Raw genomic sequence first — 17143 nt, forward strand, 5'->3', positions numbered from 1 at the left:
CATTCCACTCAGAGGTTATGGAGGAAGTGATTGATGGAATACAAATAGAGGAGGTGGGAGCAGTACTGGCATTCAGTGAGCCTGAGTTCTACCTCTGGCTCTATCAATAACCAGTAAGTAGACTTTAGCCAAGTGGTTTTATTTTCTAAATAAATAACTGTTCTGTTGGTTTCTAAGCACCCATTTAAACCTGGACAGAGGACCTGCAGCAATAATGTGAAAAGTCAGGAATGCTAGCCTAAAGGATTCTGGATTTTATCGGATAGGCCATGAAGAACCACAGAGCAGCAAAGAATCTGGAAGAGCTGAGGTATGCAAAAGAGACTAAAAGAATTAAGTAGGGTGAAGAAATGGTAATTGTGAATTGTTTCCCCTCACTTTAAATGAGGACATAGTAATGTTGCTTCTTTAGAAGTTGGATTCTTCACTTCATTAACAGCTCAGACAAATTATAAACTTAAAGAGCATTCTGTAAACAATGGGTTAGAGATACTGATATCAATGAATTTTAAATACTAAAATAAGTGCACATGGAACGTACTTTTTAGGCTGCAATTTTTCCATAAATGAATCTTCTTTAATACATCCATCTATTGGGCAGTATTCTTGTTTTGTATTTATAGTTGTAGCAACCTTAGGACAAAAGATTAAAAATAAAAATCCAAAAAATCATTCAGTAAATTGTTTACAGAATTCAAAAAAACTAGTGTGCTATTCATAGAAAAATGAAAAGATCCTTACATCATCTTTAAGTCAAAGAAAAACATACGTAAGTGACATTTATATCCTATTTTAATTTTTGAGGAAATCGGTAATTTGGCAACTATCAACTAAACAGAACTAAAAATAAGTAAACAGAACTAAAATATTTTCAGTTCAGTTGCTCAGTCATGTCCAACTCTTTATGACCCCATGGACTGCAGCACGCCAGGCTTCTCTGTCCATCACCAACTCCCGGAGCTTGCTCAACCTTATGTCCATCAAGTCAGTGATGCCATCCAACCATCTCATCCTCTGTCGTTCCTTCTCCTCTTGCCTTCAATCTTTCCTAGTATCAGGGTCTTTTCCAATGAGTCAGTTCTTTGCATCAAGTGGCCAAAGCTGATGTTCAGCTTCAACATCAGTCCTTCCACTGAATATTCAGGACTGACTTTCTTTAGGACTGACTGGTTTGTCTCCTTGCAGTTCAAGGGACTCTCAAGTGTCTTTTCCAACACCACAGTTTAAAAGCATCAATTCTTTGGCGCTCAGGTTTCTTTATACTTAACCACACTTCTAAAGGAAATTCTTGGGAGCATTACTTTAAAATTTTACTGTGAAGTTTTTTACAATGCTATCTTAGGGCATGTCCGAAACTATAAAATACTTGGGAATAACTTTAATAAGCAAAAGATAGGAGGCGGTCCTAAGATGGCAGAGGAATAGGACAGGGAGACCACTTTCTCCCCCACAAATTCATCGAAAGAACATTTGAATGCTGAGCAAATTCCACAAAACCACCTCTGAATGCTGGCAGAGGAAATCAGGCACCCAGAAAGGCAGCCCATTGTCTTCGAAAGGATGTAGGACAAAATATAAAAGATAAAAAGAGAGACAAAAGAGTTAGGGATGGAGACCCATCCCGGGAAGGGAGTCTTTAAAGAGAAGTTTCCAAACACCAGGAAAATCTCTCACCAGCGGTTCTGTGGGGAGTTTTGGAATCTCAGAGGGCAATATAACCAGGAAGAAAAATAAATAAAACCCACAGATTACGTGCCTAACGGCAACTTCCAGCAGAGAAGTAGCCCAAAAGCTTATATCCGCCACCAGTGAGCGGGGGACTGAACAGGAAGGAGCGGGCTGCATCGCTTAGGGTAAGGACCAGGCCTGAATGCCCTGAGGGGAATCGGAGGGAGCTAACGTGAGATAGCAACCCAAACTGTGGGATAGCCAGAGAGAGAGGGAAAAAAGAGAGAGAGAGAGAACTATCTTGCGAAAAGCCCTAACCTAAGGCACTGCAGGCCCGCTCACAGAACAAAGGACTGAGAGAAAACCAGAGAAGAGCTAGCCGGCTGCGGACCAGCACATCCCCCACCGGAGGCAGGTGGGCGGCAGCAAGAGCCAGAAAGGGGCAAACTCAGCCCCAGAGAGGGCATCCCTTACCAAACTGCGAGCAGGCTTCCAGTTGCTAACCAAGACTTCCTGGGATTCTGGATGGTTGACATCCGCCAGGAGGGTCGCAGCCAGAGATCAGCTCCCCAGAAGAGACACCTGAAATGGTGCGCCAGCTGCCACCCAGTAAACCGAGCAGCTGGGACCAGGGAGGTGATAAGATGCACCACACCTAAGGAGAGTACACTCGCCAAACACCTGGTCGCCTGACCAGCTCGGACCTGGGAAGGGCACAAAATGCAGGCCCAAACGAGTCTGCACCTTTGTGGAGTACCCGAGATCCTGAACCTGAGCAGCTTAGACCTGAGAAGTGCATGCAACCCAGGGCCTACATTAGACAGTTCCCTTGCAGAGCAACCTGGAGCCTGAGCAATGTAGACTGGCAAAGCACACATGCCACGAGTTGGGGCAAACCCAGTGTGGCCCAGACACTGCGAGCACTCCCCACACAAGCCAATGATATTTGTGTGCAGCGTTCCTCCCTCCCCACAGCACGACTGAGTGAGCCTAAATAAGTGACCACCTTCGCCCCCTTGTGTCAGGATAGAAATTAGACACTGAAGAGACCTGCAAACAGAAGAAGCCAAAATAAACAGAGGGAACCTGGAAGTGACAGGTGCAATAGATTAAAACCCTGTAGTTAGCACCGATTACACTGGAAGGGGCCTATAGATCTTGAGAAGTATAAGCTGGAACTATCTGAAACTGAACTGACCCCACACTGCCCACAACAGCTCCAGAGAAATTCCTATGTATATTTTTACTATTATCATTAAAATTTTTTTTTAATTTTAAGTCTTCTATTACCTCTTTAATTTTCATTTTTATAACCTATTACCTTGCAAAAAAGACACTATTTTTAAAGCAAACTTCATATATATTTTTTATAATTTTTGTGATTTTTTAAAAAAATATTGTATTTTTGAGAGTTTAACCTTTAGATTTTTTAATCTTTGCTATTTGGTATTGGTTATCAATTTTGTACCTTTAAGAATCAAATCTTCAGTACCCATTTTTACTTAGGAGTGTGATTACTGGCGTGATTACCCTCCCCCTTTGACTCTCCTTTTTCTCCCCCAGGTCACCTCTATCTCCTCCCTCCCCCTTCTCTTCTCTTTCCAACTCTGTGAATTTCTGTGTGTGTTCCAGGCTATGGAGAACACTTAGGGAACTGATTACTGCCTAGATCTGTCTCTCTCCTTTTGATTCCCCCTTTTTGCTTCCTGGTCACCTCTATGTCCTTCCTCCCTCTTCTCTTCTCCATGTAACTCTGTGAACCTCTCTGGGTGTCCCCCACTGTGCAGAATCTTTTCACCATTAACCTAGATGTTTTATCATTGGTGCTGTATGGATGGAGAAGTCTTGAGGCTACTGTAAGAATAAGACTGAAATCCAGAGGCAGGAGGCTTAAGCCTAAAACCTGAGAACACCAGAGAACTCCTGATTCCAGGGAACATTAATCGATAAGAGATCAACCAAAAGCCTCCACACCTACACTGAAACCAAGCACTACCAAAGAGCCAACAAGTTCCAGAGCAAGACATACCATGCAAATTCTCCAGCAACGCAGGAACTTAGCCCTGAGCTTCAATATACAGGCTGCCCAAAGTCACACCAAACCCAGCTCACTACTGGACACTTTATCGCACTCCAGAGAGAAGAAACCAGCTCCATCCACCAGAACCCCGATGCAAGCTTCCCTAACCAGGAAACGTTGACAAGACACTCATCCAACCCCACCCACAGGGAGGAACCTCCACAATAAAGAGGAACCACAAACTGCCAGAAAACAGAAAGGCCGCTCCAAACTCAGCAATCTAAACAAGATGAAAAGGCAGAGAAATACTTAGCAGGTAAAGGAACATGATAAATGTCCACCAAACCAAACAAATGAAGAGAAGATAGGGAGTCTACCTAACAAAGAACTCAGAATAATGAGAGTAAAAATGATCCAAAATCTTGAAAACAAAATGGAGTTACAGATAAATAGCCTGGAGACAGGATTGAGAAGATGCAAGAAATGTTTAACAAGGACCTAGAAGAAATAAAAATGAGTCAATCAATAATGAATAATGCAATAAATGAGATCAAAAACACTCTGGAGGGAACCAACAGTAGAATAACGGAGGCAGAAGATAGAATAAGTGATGTTGAAGATAGAATGGTAGCAATAAATGAAGCAGAGAGGAAAAAAGAAAAACGAATTAAAAGAAACGAAGATAACCTCAGGGACCTCTGGGACAATGTTAAATGCCCCAACATTCAAACTATAGGAGTCCCAGGAGAAGAAGACAAACAGAAAGGCCATGAGAAAATACTTAAGGAGATAACAGTTGAAAACTTCCCTAAAATGGGGAAGGAAATAGTCATCCAAGTCCAAGAAACCCAGAGAGTCCCAAACAGGATAAACCCAAGGCGAAACAACCCAAGACACATATTAATCAAATTAACAAAGATCAAACACAAAGAACAAATATTAAAAGCAGCAAGGGAAAAACAACAAATAACACACAAGGGGATTCCCATTAGGATAACAGCTGATCTTTCAATAGAAACTCTTCAGGCAAGGAGGGAATGGCAGGACATACTTAAAGTGATGAAAGAGAAAAACCTACAACCCAGATTACTGTACCCAGCAAGGATCTCATTCAAATATGAAGGAGGAATCAAAAGCTTTACAGACAAGCAAAAGCTGAGAGAATTCAGCACCACCAAACCAGCTCTTCAACAAATGCTAAAGGATCTTCTCTAGACAGGAAATACATAAACTCAAACCGCAAACAACAAAGTAAATGGCAATGGGATTATACTTATCAATAATTATCTTAAATGTAAATGGGCTGAATGCCCCAACCAAAGACAAAGACGGGCTGAATGGATACAAAAACAAGACTGCTATATATGCTGTCTACAAGAGACCCACCTCAAAACAAGGGACATATACAGACTGAAAATGAAGGGCTGGAAAAAGATATTTCATGAAAATGGAGACCAAAAAAAAGGAGGAGTAGCAATACTCATATCAGATAAAACAGACTTTAAAGGCTGTGAAGAGAGACAAATGAGGACACTACATAATGATCAAAGGATCAATCCAGGAAGAAGATATAACAATTGTAAATATATATGCACCCAACACAGAAGCACTGCAATATGTAAGGCAAATGCTAACAAGTATGAAAGGGGAAGTTAACAGTAACACAATAATAGTGGGAGACTTTAATACCCCACTCACACCTATGGATAGATCAACTAAACAGAAAATTAACAAGGAAACACAAACGATACAATGAACCAGTTAGGCCTAATTGATATCTATAGGACATTTCACCCCAAAACAATGAATTTCACCTTTTTCTCAAGTGCACACAGAACCTTCTCAAGGGCAGATCACATCCTGGGCCATAAATCTAGCCTTAGTAAATTCAAAAAAACTGAAACATTCCAAGCATCTTTTCTGACCACAATGTGGCTCAGATGGTAAAGAATCTGCCTGCAATGTGAGAGACCGGAGTTTGATCCCTAGGTTGGGAAGATCTCTGGGCATAGCAGCCCACTCCAGTATTCTTGCACAGAGAATCCCATGGACAGAGGAGCCTGGTGGGCTATATACAGTCCATACACAAAAGAGTAGGAGACGACTGAGCGACTAACACTTTCACTCTGTATCTGTGGTTCCTCTGCATCCTCAGATTCAACCAACCACAGAGCCCCTACTGTAGTATTTGCTACTGAAAAATAACCACATATAAGTAAACCTACCCAATTCAAACCTGAGTTGTCAGGGGTCAAATGTAAATGAACAGAACAAAGCCCTGAAACAGATTCACTATACAGGAATCTCATACAGACTATAAGTGGTATTTCAATTCAGTTCAGTCACTCAGTCATGTTGAACTCTTTGAGACCCCATGGAATGCAGCACACCAGCCCTCCCTGTCCATCACCAACTCCTGACGTTTACCCAAACTCATGTCCATTGAGCCGGCGATGCCATCCAACCATCTTATCCTCTGTTGTCCCCTTCTCCTCCTGCCTTCAATCTTTCCCAGCCTCAGGGTCTTTTCCAATGAGTCAGCTCTTCATATCAGGTGGCCATAGTATTGGAGTTTCAGCTTCAACATCAGTCCTTCCAATAAACACCCAGGACTGATCTCCTTTAGGATAGACTGGCTGGATCTCCTCACAGTCCAAGGGACTCTCAAGAGTCTTCTCCAATAACTACAGTTCAAAAGCATCAATTCTTTGGCACTCAGCTTTCTTTATAGTCCAACTCTCACATCCATACACGACTACTGGAAAACTGTAGCCCTGGCTAGACAGACCTTTGTTGGCAAAGTAATGTCTCTGCTTTTTGATATGCTGTCTAGGTTGGTCGTAACTTTTCTTCTAGTAAGCATCTTGTAATTTCATGGCTGCAGTCACCATCTGCAGTGATTTTGGATTTCAATTAAATAGACAAAAAAGCTCTTTAACTCTCTGGCTGCCTGAAGATAGCTGCCATCATGAATGACCCAGTAACTATTCAGACCAGGAAATTCATGACCAAGTGACTACTTCAGTGGAAATAAATGGTAATCTAGGTTCTTCACTCTGGGAAGGCAACAGTAACTAAAACAGAAATTCATGAAAAACTAGCCAAAATGTACAAGACCAGATGTCATTTTTGTATTTGGATTCAGAATCTATTTTGGTGGTGGCAAGACAACTGGCATTGGCATGGTTTATGAACCCTTGGATTACACAAAGAATGAGCTCAAACACAGGCTTGTAAGACAGCCTAGATGAGAAGAAAAAGACCTCAAGAAAACAGCAAAAGGAATGCAAGAACAGAATGAAGAAAGTCAGGGGGGCTGCAAAGTCCAATGCTGGTCCTGGCAAGAAGCAGTAAAGATTCTGCAGTGACTATATCTGTGGTGACTGTGCAGATTTTTCATGAGAGAGAATAAACTAAGGCCTTAAAAAAAAAAAAAAGACAAAAGATAATCCAATAAATGGTGTGGATCAGCTAATCATTCTGAAGAAGAAAGTTACATAACCACCTTACATCATATAAAATATATTAGAAAGGGACCTAATAGGGACCTTCCTAAAAAATAAAAGATAAATGTATTAAAAAAAAATAATGTATACCTCTGAGATGAAAGTTTTGCCTAATCAAAGAAAACTTAGAAGCCATGAAGGAGGGGGATAAAATAAATGAAAACGGAAACATTTCTGAATGGTTAAATATAAAAAAACTAAACGTGAAAAACTGGGAGAAAAGAGTTAAAATACACAGAACAAAGTGTTACTATCTCTATCACGTGAAGTAGTCTTACAATTTAGGAAAAAGACAATTCAAAAGGAAAATATGGAAAGGACCTGGAAGGATCTCTTAAAGATTTTCCATAAAGAACTGAGAGGTTGATCCATAAAGAGCTGAAAAATTGATCAATTTCACTAGTATTCAGGGAATTTCAATTTAAAACAGATACCCATTTTTTTGCCCATTAAATTGTCAAACATTTAAAAAATATGACAAACATGGATTTTTTTAGACCTAATAATTAACAGAACCTGTTGGTGGAACTTTTTTTTGGTGGGAGTGAGTTTGAGGAATTGTGCAAAACCCTAGTAAAAAAATCTGAAGCCACCTAGTGTTTATCATAAAGAGAATATATTATAGCATTGATGTACCACGGTTTATTGTACAGCCATTAAAAATAATGTAGGAGACATTTATGACAATAGGTTAATGCTGGAAGGAATGTAGCAGACTACTAAACGTTAAAAGTGGGGTTAATGTTTTGTGGGGAAGAGGATGTTCTGGCAAGCTTTTAAGTATAATGCACCAATGACACTTATCTATTATTAGACAATAAAGGAAAAGTGTTACTTAAAAAAAAACAGATTGCACAAATATTTTTAAGAGTACCCACTAAAATTGAGGGCTAAAATCTTAATTTCTATCCACCTCCTCATTTATGCCCCTTTGGCCTGGCATTTCATAGTAAGAGGTTATTGTTACTACCAACAGATTTGATACAGGACATTTCACCCAGAAAATTTAAGAAAATATTAAATACAACTGATTTAAAAGATTTCAGTTAAAATTTTGAGAGTCTTAACTTCTGATATATATACTATAAAGATTTTATCCCCCCTACTCCAGAATAGCTTGTTGCTTAAGATTTATTTATGGTGGTGTTTTTGCTTGTTTGTTTTCTGCTACTTGTAACAGAAAAATAGTGGGCAAATTTAACCAGCATTTTCTCTGTGGCTTCTGACTTCCCTGGTGGCTCAGCTGGTAAAGAATCCACCTGCAATGCGGGAGACCTGGGTTCCATCCCTGGATTGGGAAAATACCCTGAAGAAGGAAATGGTCACCCACTCCAGTATTCTGGCCTGGAAAATTCCATGGACTGTAGTCCATGGGGTCGCAAAGAGTCTAACCTAACTGAGCAACTTTCACTTTCTTCTGCAGGTTCTAACTTCAGTGATGAATAACAAGGCTTCTCTATCCAAGATTAAACAATTACCTATAGTCTCTTCTAGTTTACATTTTCAATTTGTAGGTTATTCCAATCCACATGTGATTTTAATATATATTAATTACCTATGATGGGTTAATTTGTCATTTTCTCATGGCCCAATATATTTTTAGACTTAGGTCCAAATGATCAATAAAATGCCAGTATTTTTGTAATGGAATCTAAGTATGGTCATATTCTTAAACAAAACCTGTCATATTGTTGTATATAACTAAAGAATGGTTATTATTAACCATTAATAGGACTGGAATGCAAAAGTAGGAAGTCAAGAAACACCTGGAGTAACAGGCAAATTTGGCCTTGGAGTACAGAATGAAGCAGGGCAAAGGCTAATAGTTTTCTCAAGAGAACACACTGGTCATAGAAAACACCCTCTTCCAACAACACAAGAGAAGACTCTACACATGGACATCACCAGATGGTTAACACTGAAATCAGATTCATTATATTATTTGCAGCAAAAGATGAAGAAGCTCTATACAGTCAGCAAAAGCAAGACCGGGAGCTGACTGTGACTCACATCATTAACTCCTTATTGCCAAACTCAGATTTAAACTGAAGAAAGTAGGGAAAACCACCAGACCATTCAGGTATGACCTAAATCAAATCCCTTATGATTATACAGTGGAGGTGATAAACAGATTTAAGGAACTAGATCTGATAGACCGAGTGCCTGATGAACTGTGGAGAGAGGTTTGTGACATTGTACAGGGGATGGGATCAAGACCATCCCCAAGAAAAAGAAATGCAAAAAAGCAAAATGGCTGTCTGAGGAGGCCTTACAAATAGCTGTGAAAAGAGAAGCCAAAAGCAAAGGAGAAAAGGAAAGATACACCTATTTGAATGCAGAGTTCCAAAGAATAGCAAGGAGCGATAAGAAAGCCTTCCTCAGTGAGCAGTGCAAAGAAATAGAGGAAAACAACAGAATGGGAAAGACTAGAGATCTCTTCTAGAAAATTAGAGATACTAAGGTAACATTTCATGCAAAAATGGGCTCAATAAAGGACAGAAACAGTAGGGACCTAACAGGAGTAGATGTTAAGAAGAGGTGGCAAGAATACACAGAAGAACTATACAAAAAAGATCTTCACAATCCAGATAATCACAATGGTGTGGATCACTCACCTAGAGCCAGATATCCTGGAATGTGAAGTCAAGTGGGCCTTAGAAAGCTTCACTTCAAACAAAGCTAGTGGAGGTGATGGAAGTCCAGCTGAGCTACTTCAAAGCCTAAAAGATGATGCTGTGAAAGTGCTTCACTCAATATGCCAGCAAATTTGGAAAACTCAGCAGTGGCCACAGGACTGGAAAAGGTCAGTTTTCATTCCAATCTCAAAGGAAGGCAACGCCAAAGAATGCTGAAACTACTACACAATTGCACTCATCTCACACACTAGTAAAGCAAAGCCCAAAATTCTCCAAGCCAGGCTTCAGCAATATGTGAACCATGAAATTCCAGATGTTCAGGCTGGTTTTAGAAAGGGCAGAGGAACCAGAGATCAAATTGCCAACATCTGGTGGATCATCGAAAAAGCAAAGAGAGTTCCAGAAAAACATCTATTTCTGTTTTACTGACTATGCCAAAGCCTTTGACTGTGTGGATCACCACAAACTGTGAAAAATAGTTTAAGAGATGGGAATACCAGACCACCTGACCTGACTCTTGAGAAATCTGTATGCAGGTCAGGAAGCAACAGTTAGAAACAGACATGGAACAACAGACTGGTTCCAAATAGGAAAAGGAGTATGTCAAGGCTGTATACTGTCACCCTGCTTATTTAACTTATATGCAGAGTACATCATGAGAAACGCTGGGCTGGAAGAAGCACAAGCTAGAATCAAGACTGCTGGGAGAAATATCAGTAACCTCAGATATGCAGATGACACCACCCTTATTGCAGAAACTGAAGAGGAACTAAAAAGGCTCTTGATGAAAGTGGAAGAGGAGAGTGAAAAAGTTGGCTTAAAGCTCAACATTCAGAAAACTAAGATCATGGCATCCAGTCCCATCACTTCAGTTTTTGGGGCTCCAAAAGCACTGCAGTCATGAAATAAAAAGATGCTTACTCCTTGATAGAAAAGTTACGACCAACCTAGACAGCATATTAAAAAGCAGAGACATTACTTTGCCAACAAAGGTCCGTCTAGTCAGCACTATGGTTTTTCCAGTAGTCATGTATGGATGTGAGAGTTGGACTATAAAGAAAGCTGAGCACTGAACAATTGATGCTTTTGAAATGTGGTGTTGGAGTAAATTCTTGAGAGTTCCTTGGACTGCGAGGAGATCCAGCCAGTTCATCCTAAAGGAGATCAGTCCTGAGTGTTCACTGGAAGGACTGATGTTGAAGCTGAAACTCCAATACTATGGCCACCTGATCTGAACAGCTGACTCATTGGAAAAGACCCTGATGCTGGGAAAGAATGAAGGCAGGAAGAGAAGGGGACGACAGAGGATGAGATGGCTGGATGGCATCACCAACTCAATGGAGCTGAGTTTAGGTAAACCCCAGGAGTTGGTGATGAACAGGGAGACCTGGCATGCTGTAGTCCATGGGGTCTCAAAGAGTTGGACATGACTGAGGGACTGAATGGAACAGAGTATCAGTCTAAAACAGAGATGTTATTTAAAAAACCCATGCCACTACGAAAGATAAGACTGATACATAAATTCATATGTACTCAAACTCAGAAATAAGAACACAAGCATGCCCATTAACTCTGAATGTAATCATTTTAGGCTTAAGCTTGAAATAGCATTACCTGGGCCTTCAACATTAAAGATAAATTATAATATAAGTCTAATGGGAATATAGGTATTACTTTTTAGAGCATATACATTATTTAAAAGTAATAATCCAGGATACAGGATGCTTGGGGCTGGTGCACTGAGATGACCCAGAGAGAAGGTATGGGGAGGGAGGTGGTAGGGGGGTTCAGGATTGGGAACACGTGTACACCCGTGGCAGATTCGTGTTGATATATGGCAAAACCAATACAATATTGTAAAGTAATTAACCTCCATTAAAATAAATAAATTTATATTTAAAAAAAAAAGACTGAATACAGTCCTCCGTCAATTATGTGGCTTATAATAGCACAGGGAGAAAGGGGGAAAGGAGGGCAGTATGGGACAGACCACATGTCTCCCAAAGTGAGAGGCAGAACTAGTCAAATGATACAAAATAGATTTGCTACAATCCTAAAATCAAAAACCAGTATTTGTAACAGCACTGTAAAGCAAGTATACTTCAATAAAAAAGCACACATAAATGTAAATTTCAAAATAAAAAACCAGTATCTGTAAATACAGTATAAACATTTGATTAGATGTTACCCAAAACACTAAAAATAATACATGTTAGTATTTTAAGAGACCATTAAACACAAAGTCATTTGCCACAAAAGGCAAGAGGTTACTGTTCTAATAAACTTGCTGTTTTTTAAGATAGACATGGGCAGAGACAGTTACAGTGGAATGTCTCTTTCTTTTCCCTTCATTCACTCTTTACCCACCACAAGACTCAATCTGTCAGGGATATTCTATTTCAACCAGGAGCTAGGCTCCCCTTTGTCTTAACTATGGAGCTAGCTACTGTCAAAAAAAGGGAGAGGGAATAGGAATTTCCCACAATAAAGGCCACGATTCACAAAGTACGTAATTTTAAAACAAACTATCTTCTAATGTGTACATGTTTCTGCTACAATTGAAACCTGCACAAATCACACATTTGTATGTTTATATACGTATTATTATATATGTATGTGAAAGTTGGACCATAAAGAAGGCTGAGTGCAGAAAGTGAAAGTCACTCAGTCCTATCTGACTCTTTGCGACCCCATGGACTATACAGTCCATGGCATTCTCCAGGCCAGGATACGGGAGTGGGTAGCCCCTTCCTTCTCCAGAGGATCTTCCCAACCCAGCGATCGAACCATTGCAGGCAGGTCTTCCACATTGCAGGCAGATTCTTTACCAGCTGAGCCACCAGGGAAGCCCTAAGTGCCAAAGGACTGATGCTTTTGAACTGTGGTGCTGAAGAAGACTCTTGAGAGTCCCTCGGACTGTAAGATCAAACCAGTCAATCCTAAAGGAAATCAATCCTGAATATTCATTGGAAGGACTGATGCTGAAGCTCTAATACTTTGGCTACCTAATGTGAAGAGCTGACTCATTAGAAAAGACCCTGCCCTATTTCTGGGAAAGACCAAAGGCAGGAGGAAAAGAGGACAACAAAGGACGAGATGTTTGGATGGCATCACCAACTCAATGGACGCAAGTTTGAGCATGCTCCTGGAGATGGTGAAGGACAGGAAAGCCTTGTGTGCTGCAGTCCATGGGGTTGCAAAGAGTTGGACACAGCTGAGCAACTGAACAACAAAAACAATATGCATTATTATATATATTCTTGGTAGCACCAGTAGCAAAGAATCAGCCTGCCAATGCAGGAGACATAAGAGATGTAGGTTCAGTCCCTGGGTTGGGAAGATCCCCTGGAGAAGGGAATGGTAACCCACTCCAGTATACTTGCCTGGAGACTCCCACGAACAGAGGAGGCTGACGTGCCTCAGTCTATACAGTAGCAAAGAGTTGGACACGACTGAAGCAACTCATTACTCACATATGTATTTTCATCATGGTTAACGTGCAAACCAGTTAATCCACATCTAAATAATCAAGGGTAGACCACAACACTTATTTTAAAACTTGGAGAGAATTTTCACATAATTCAGATTTGACTTTTACAATTCTATAAGAAAAGCAGGTATTATTTCCATCTCACAAATGAGGAAACTCGGGATTAGGGCACAAGAACTAGGACTGCATCCCAGATCTTCTGCCTCTATATTAACTGTCTGCCACACTGCCACAGAAAATAATGGATACAAATCTTCAAAATCTGATCTCTCAAGTGGAACATTAAGAATTAAATAGAGATTAAGAAAACTTTCTAGGAAGATACACATATAAACTGAGCAACACTTGTATTTGTAGTAAATGCAAAGAAAGTTCAGTAAATTTTATTTTAAATCCTTTAATTTGTTCTCATTATCAAGAGTGCATGGATTTTAGCGCAACTGCATTATTTTTAGCACTTCTAAAGTTAACTTTAGGATGTTTGCTTTTTTTTTTTTTAGCACACCTCTACAAGTGTAAATTTAATGACACACAAAGGTTGAGGGGCAGAGGGAAATTCTAAATTTGCTTACATGGTATCAGTTTAGAAAAAGGGGATAGAGATTTTAGTACTTCCCTGGCAGTCCAGTGATTAAGACTCCACCTTCCAAAGCAGAGGATGAAGGTTCAAGCCCTAGTCAAAGAGCTAAGATCCCACATGCCCCGGGGTCAAAAAAACAAAAAACCCATAAAATAGAGGCAATGTCTGGCCAATTCAATAAAGACTCTAAAAATGGTCCACATCAAAAAATCTTAAAAAATACAGATGCAGGCTGATAAGTGTATGACCTTAAGCTTGCATTCTTTTTGATCACTTTGAGTAGTTACAAAAATGTATGTGAAAAGCTTTATCTTTTGCCAGGTTTCTTTTTTTAAAAGACTCAGCAGCAAAAACCCAAGTTTTTAGTTCCTAACTAGAAGTATGCTTTATTTCTCTACCATTTTTACCTGTAACATTATGTTATAATGTGATCGATATGAACAATAAAACTTACCTCACAATCAGGGCATGTGATTGTGCTGTATTCTTCAGTCATTAATAAGCATAGGTCACAAAAAGTATGTCCACAGTGAAGTTCATGGTGGTGACCTACTGATGAAATTCTTCTGTGAATTAAACTTTTCAGTTTGTTAATGTTGCATATTCAGTATAATCAAAAGGGAAAATTAAAAGGATTCTCTTCTACAGAAAAATATATCTATTTAGTTAGGAATGGATGACTTATTAAAATTGAAGAGAAACAATATAAATCAGAAGGGAGAAAAATCAGAAGAAAGAAAAACCAGGCAGAGATAATTAATATTGCTTGCATTCATTTAGATAGTTATTTGGTACCTCTAACACTTTGAATCTGCCAGCTCTTACAATCATATAAAGAAAAAATCATATAAAAAATCTGACATACTCCATTTGATCATTATAATTATCACAGCTAAACAGGCTGTAGATATATTTGACAACCGAGAGATGAATAAACATTTTGGTGATCTGGGATAAATGGTATAATCCAGATTCCAATCTAGTTCTATTTCCAAGTCTAATGTTCTTTCTACTTGATCATACTTCCCTCTGCGAATTTATACTTCCCATCCTGTGAAGGGGACAGTGAGGGTCAATTTGAGAAACTGGCGAGACCCTTCTCTTTGAACAAAATAATGCCATTTGCAGCAACATGGATGGACCTAGAGATTGTCATACTGAGTGAAGTCAGACACAGAAAGACAAATATCGTACGATATCAATTACATGTGCAATCTAAAAAAAGGTGGGGTACAAATGAACTTACAAAACAGAAGTAGAGTCATGGATGTAGAAAGCAAATTTATGGTTACCAGGGGATGGGAAAGGGTAAACTGGGAGAAGGGGACTGACATATACTCACTACTATATGTAAAATAGATAACTAGCAAGAACCTGCTCTATAGCACAGGGAACTCTACTCAATACTTCTGTAATGGTCTATAATGGGAAAAGAACCAAAACCAAAACAAAAACAAAAGACAGTGGATATATGTAGATGTGTTGATAAAACTAATTCACTTTACTGTACACCTGAAACAAACACTGTAAATCAGTTACACACACACACAAAAAATCCTCTCTTAATGATCTAAGACATTGGCAAAGACAGAAGACAGAAGTCAGATGCCACTACTGTCACATAAACATGACCCGTATAAAGGTTATTTTTCACAAATTTAGCATTTATGAAGGGAAATACCATCTAATACCAACATTTTAATACTCAAGTGGAATCTGAACTTTATCGTAATAAATATATTTGTTATAACTATGTCATTTTAAGTCATTTAAAAAGATTTTGCAAGAAAAAATGGGAAAAGAAACTAGATAAAATGAGGCTTCATTTACTATAAAATTAGTGTTCCTGCTGATTTATATTAAAACAATTGCATTCTTTTGATTAAAAAAAAGAACTTTAGTTTTTAAGCTAATGAAACATCTAAAACTTGTTTAAAACCAGGGTAAATTTTAAAGCTCTAATTTAAATTCCAGAGATACTGTTACTAAGGATATCAAAACTGTTTTACCTTTTAAAGATTTCTGATACTGTACAAGTCGAAATAACGTGGGCTGCATTACAGCTTACAAAGCACTTTGATAATTCCACAAGCATAGGCACCATCTTTCCAATTGAGTACTTCTCAGCATTATAATACAAATGTATGAAAGAACAGGTGATTTTAAAATGTCATGTTCTAAAACTTTATTTTGTAATACTATATCATCAAATAATGGAGATTTTCTATGAAACAGTAGCAATCGAAATTCGGATAAGAGAACTTGCCTCTCCCCAAGAAAACACAACCAACTTTCTCTACGCTCAGGTCTCCCAAGCAGAGTCCATCCTGGAGCGACTGAGAAAATGGACGTTCAGTTTTAAAGTATAAAATATAAGTTACCCAGGGTGATAAGACGACTCTGGGAGCTCCACGAGTTTAGTTTCAACAACACACCCCTGCAGAGACATAGCACTCTAAGGCCTGTAAGGTTAGGGTCAAATAAACTGAACCTGTTTTCACTTGAGGAGAGACTCAGTGAGCGGAGCATGGGCGCGCGTTCTCCCTGGATGGCCCAAGACTGAACACAAGATGCTCAAAACCTAACCGGCTGTCTTCTGAACAAGGCTTTAAGCCAAAAGAGCAACGAGTCCCCCGCCCCCACTCCTAATATCCGTTTTTAAATATCAGGAACCTTTGGTCACCACAACAAAATTATGCAAGAAAATGAAGTTTCGTTGTTTCTTTACCACAGAATGACGGTTCAATTCTCACATTACCCCTTTCTCGAACCTGCGAACCCATCAGTGGGGCAGTCAGTGCGCAGCAGGGCGGAAAGCCGCTCTCCAGGCCTTGGCGTCAGGACCGCAAAAGCGGGCTGCGCGCTCGAGGCCTGGGCTGCCCTATGCTCCCTCGCCGTCGCAACCACTCCCTACTCTGCCTGTTCCTCAGTTCCCGTGACGGCAGGCGGACTGACCCCCCCGCCTCTCACCCAGAGCTCTGGGCGCCCTTCTTCCACACCGGCTGCACAGGGCCTCGGTGGCTCCCCGGGCCCGGCCGTGCGTCTCCACCTGCCCGCAGGAGGACACTGTGCGCCTAGCCCTCAACGCCTCAGCCGCCATCTTCGTACCTCGAATCCCAGGCCCGCGTCGCGTGCCGACGCGGTATCCCTTGAGGCAGAGGCCAATCGCCGGAGGCGTTGGCCCCAGGGAGCCAATCGGCAGCGAGGAAGCTCCAGCCCACCCATCCCCCCGCCTCAGACCCT

At 40.1% G+C, this 17143-nt stretch overlaps 1 protein-coding gene and 1 pseudogene across 1 annotated transcript in view; one reads left to right on the forward strand and one right to left on the reverse strand.

Annotated features, from left to right (window-relative positions):
- RNF17 (ring finger protein 17) overlaps positions 1–17000 on the reverse strand; it is a 114968-nt gene extending 97968 nt beyond the window's left edge. The window contains exons 1-3 of the mRNA XM_068984543.1: positions 16871–17000; positions 14355–14449; positions 542–633 (exon numbers count right to left, since the gene is read on the reverse strand). Coding sequence (XP_068840644.1) covers positions 542–633; positions 14355–14449; positions 16871–17000 — 317 coding nt within the window. The remainder of the gene's footprint in view (positions 1–541; positions 634–14354; positions 14450–16870) is intronic.
- On the forward strand, positions 6657–7042 carry LOC138089195 (small ribosomal subunit protein eS24-like; annotated as a pseudogene).
- Positions 17001–17143: the final 143 nt, after the last annotated feature.

This window comes from Capricornis sumatraensis, chromosome 12, assembly GCF_032405125.1.
Source record: "Capricornis sumatraensis isolate serow.1 chromosome 12, serow.2, whole genome shotgun sequence".
Taxonomy (NCBI): domain Eukaryota; kingdom Metazoa; phylum Chordata; class Mammalia; order Artiodactyla; family Bovidae; genus Capricornis; species Capricornis sumatraensis.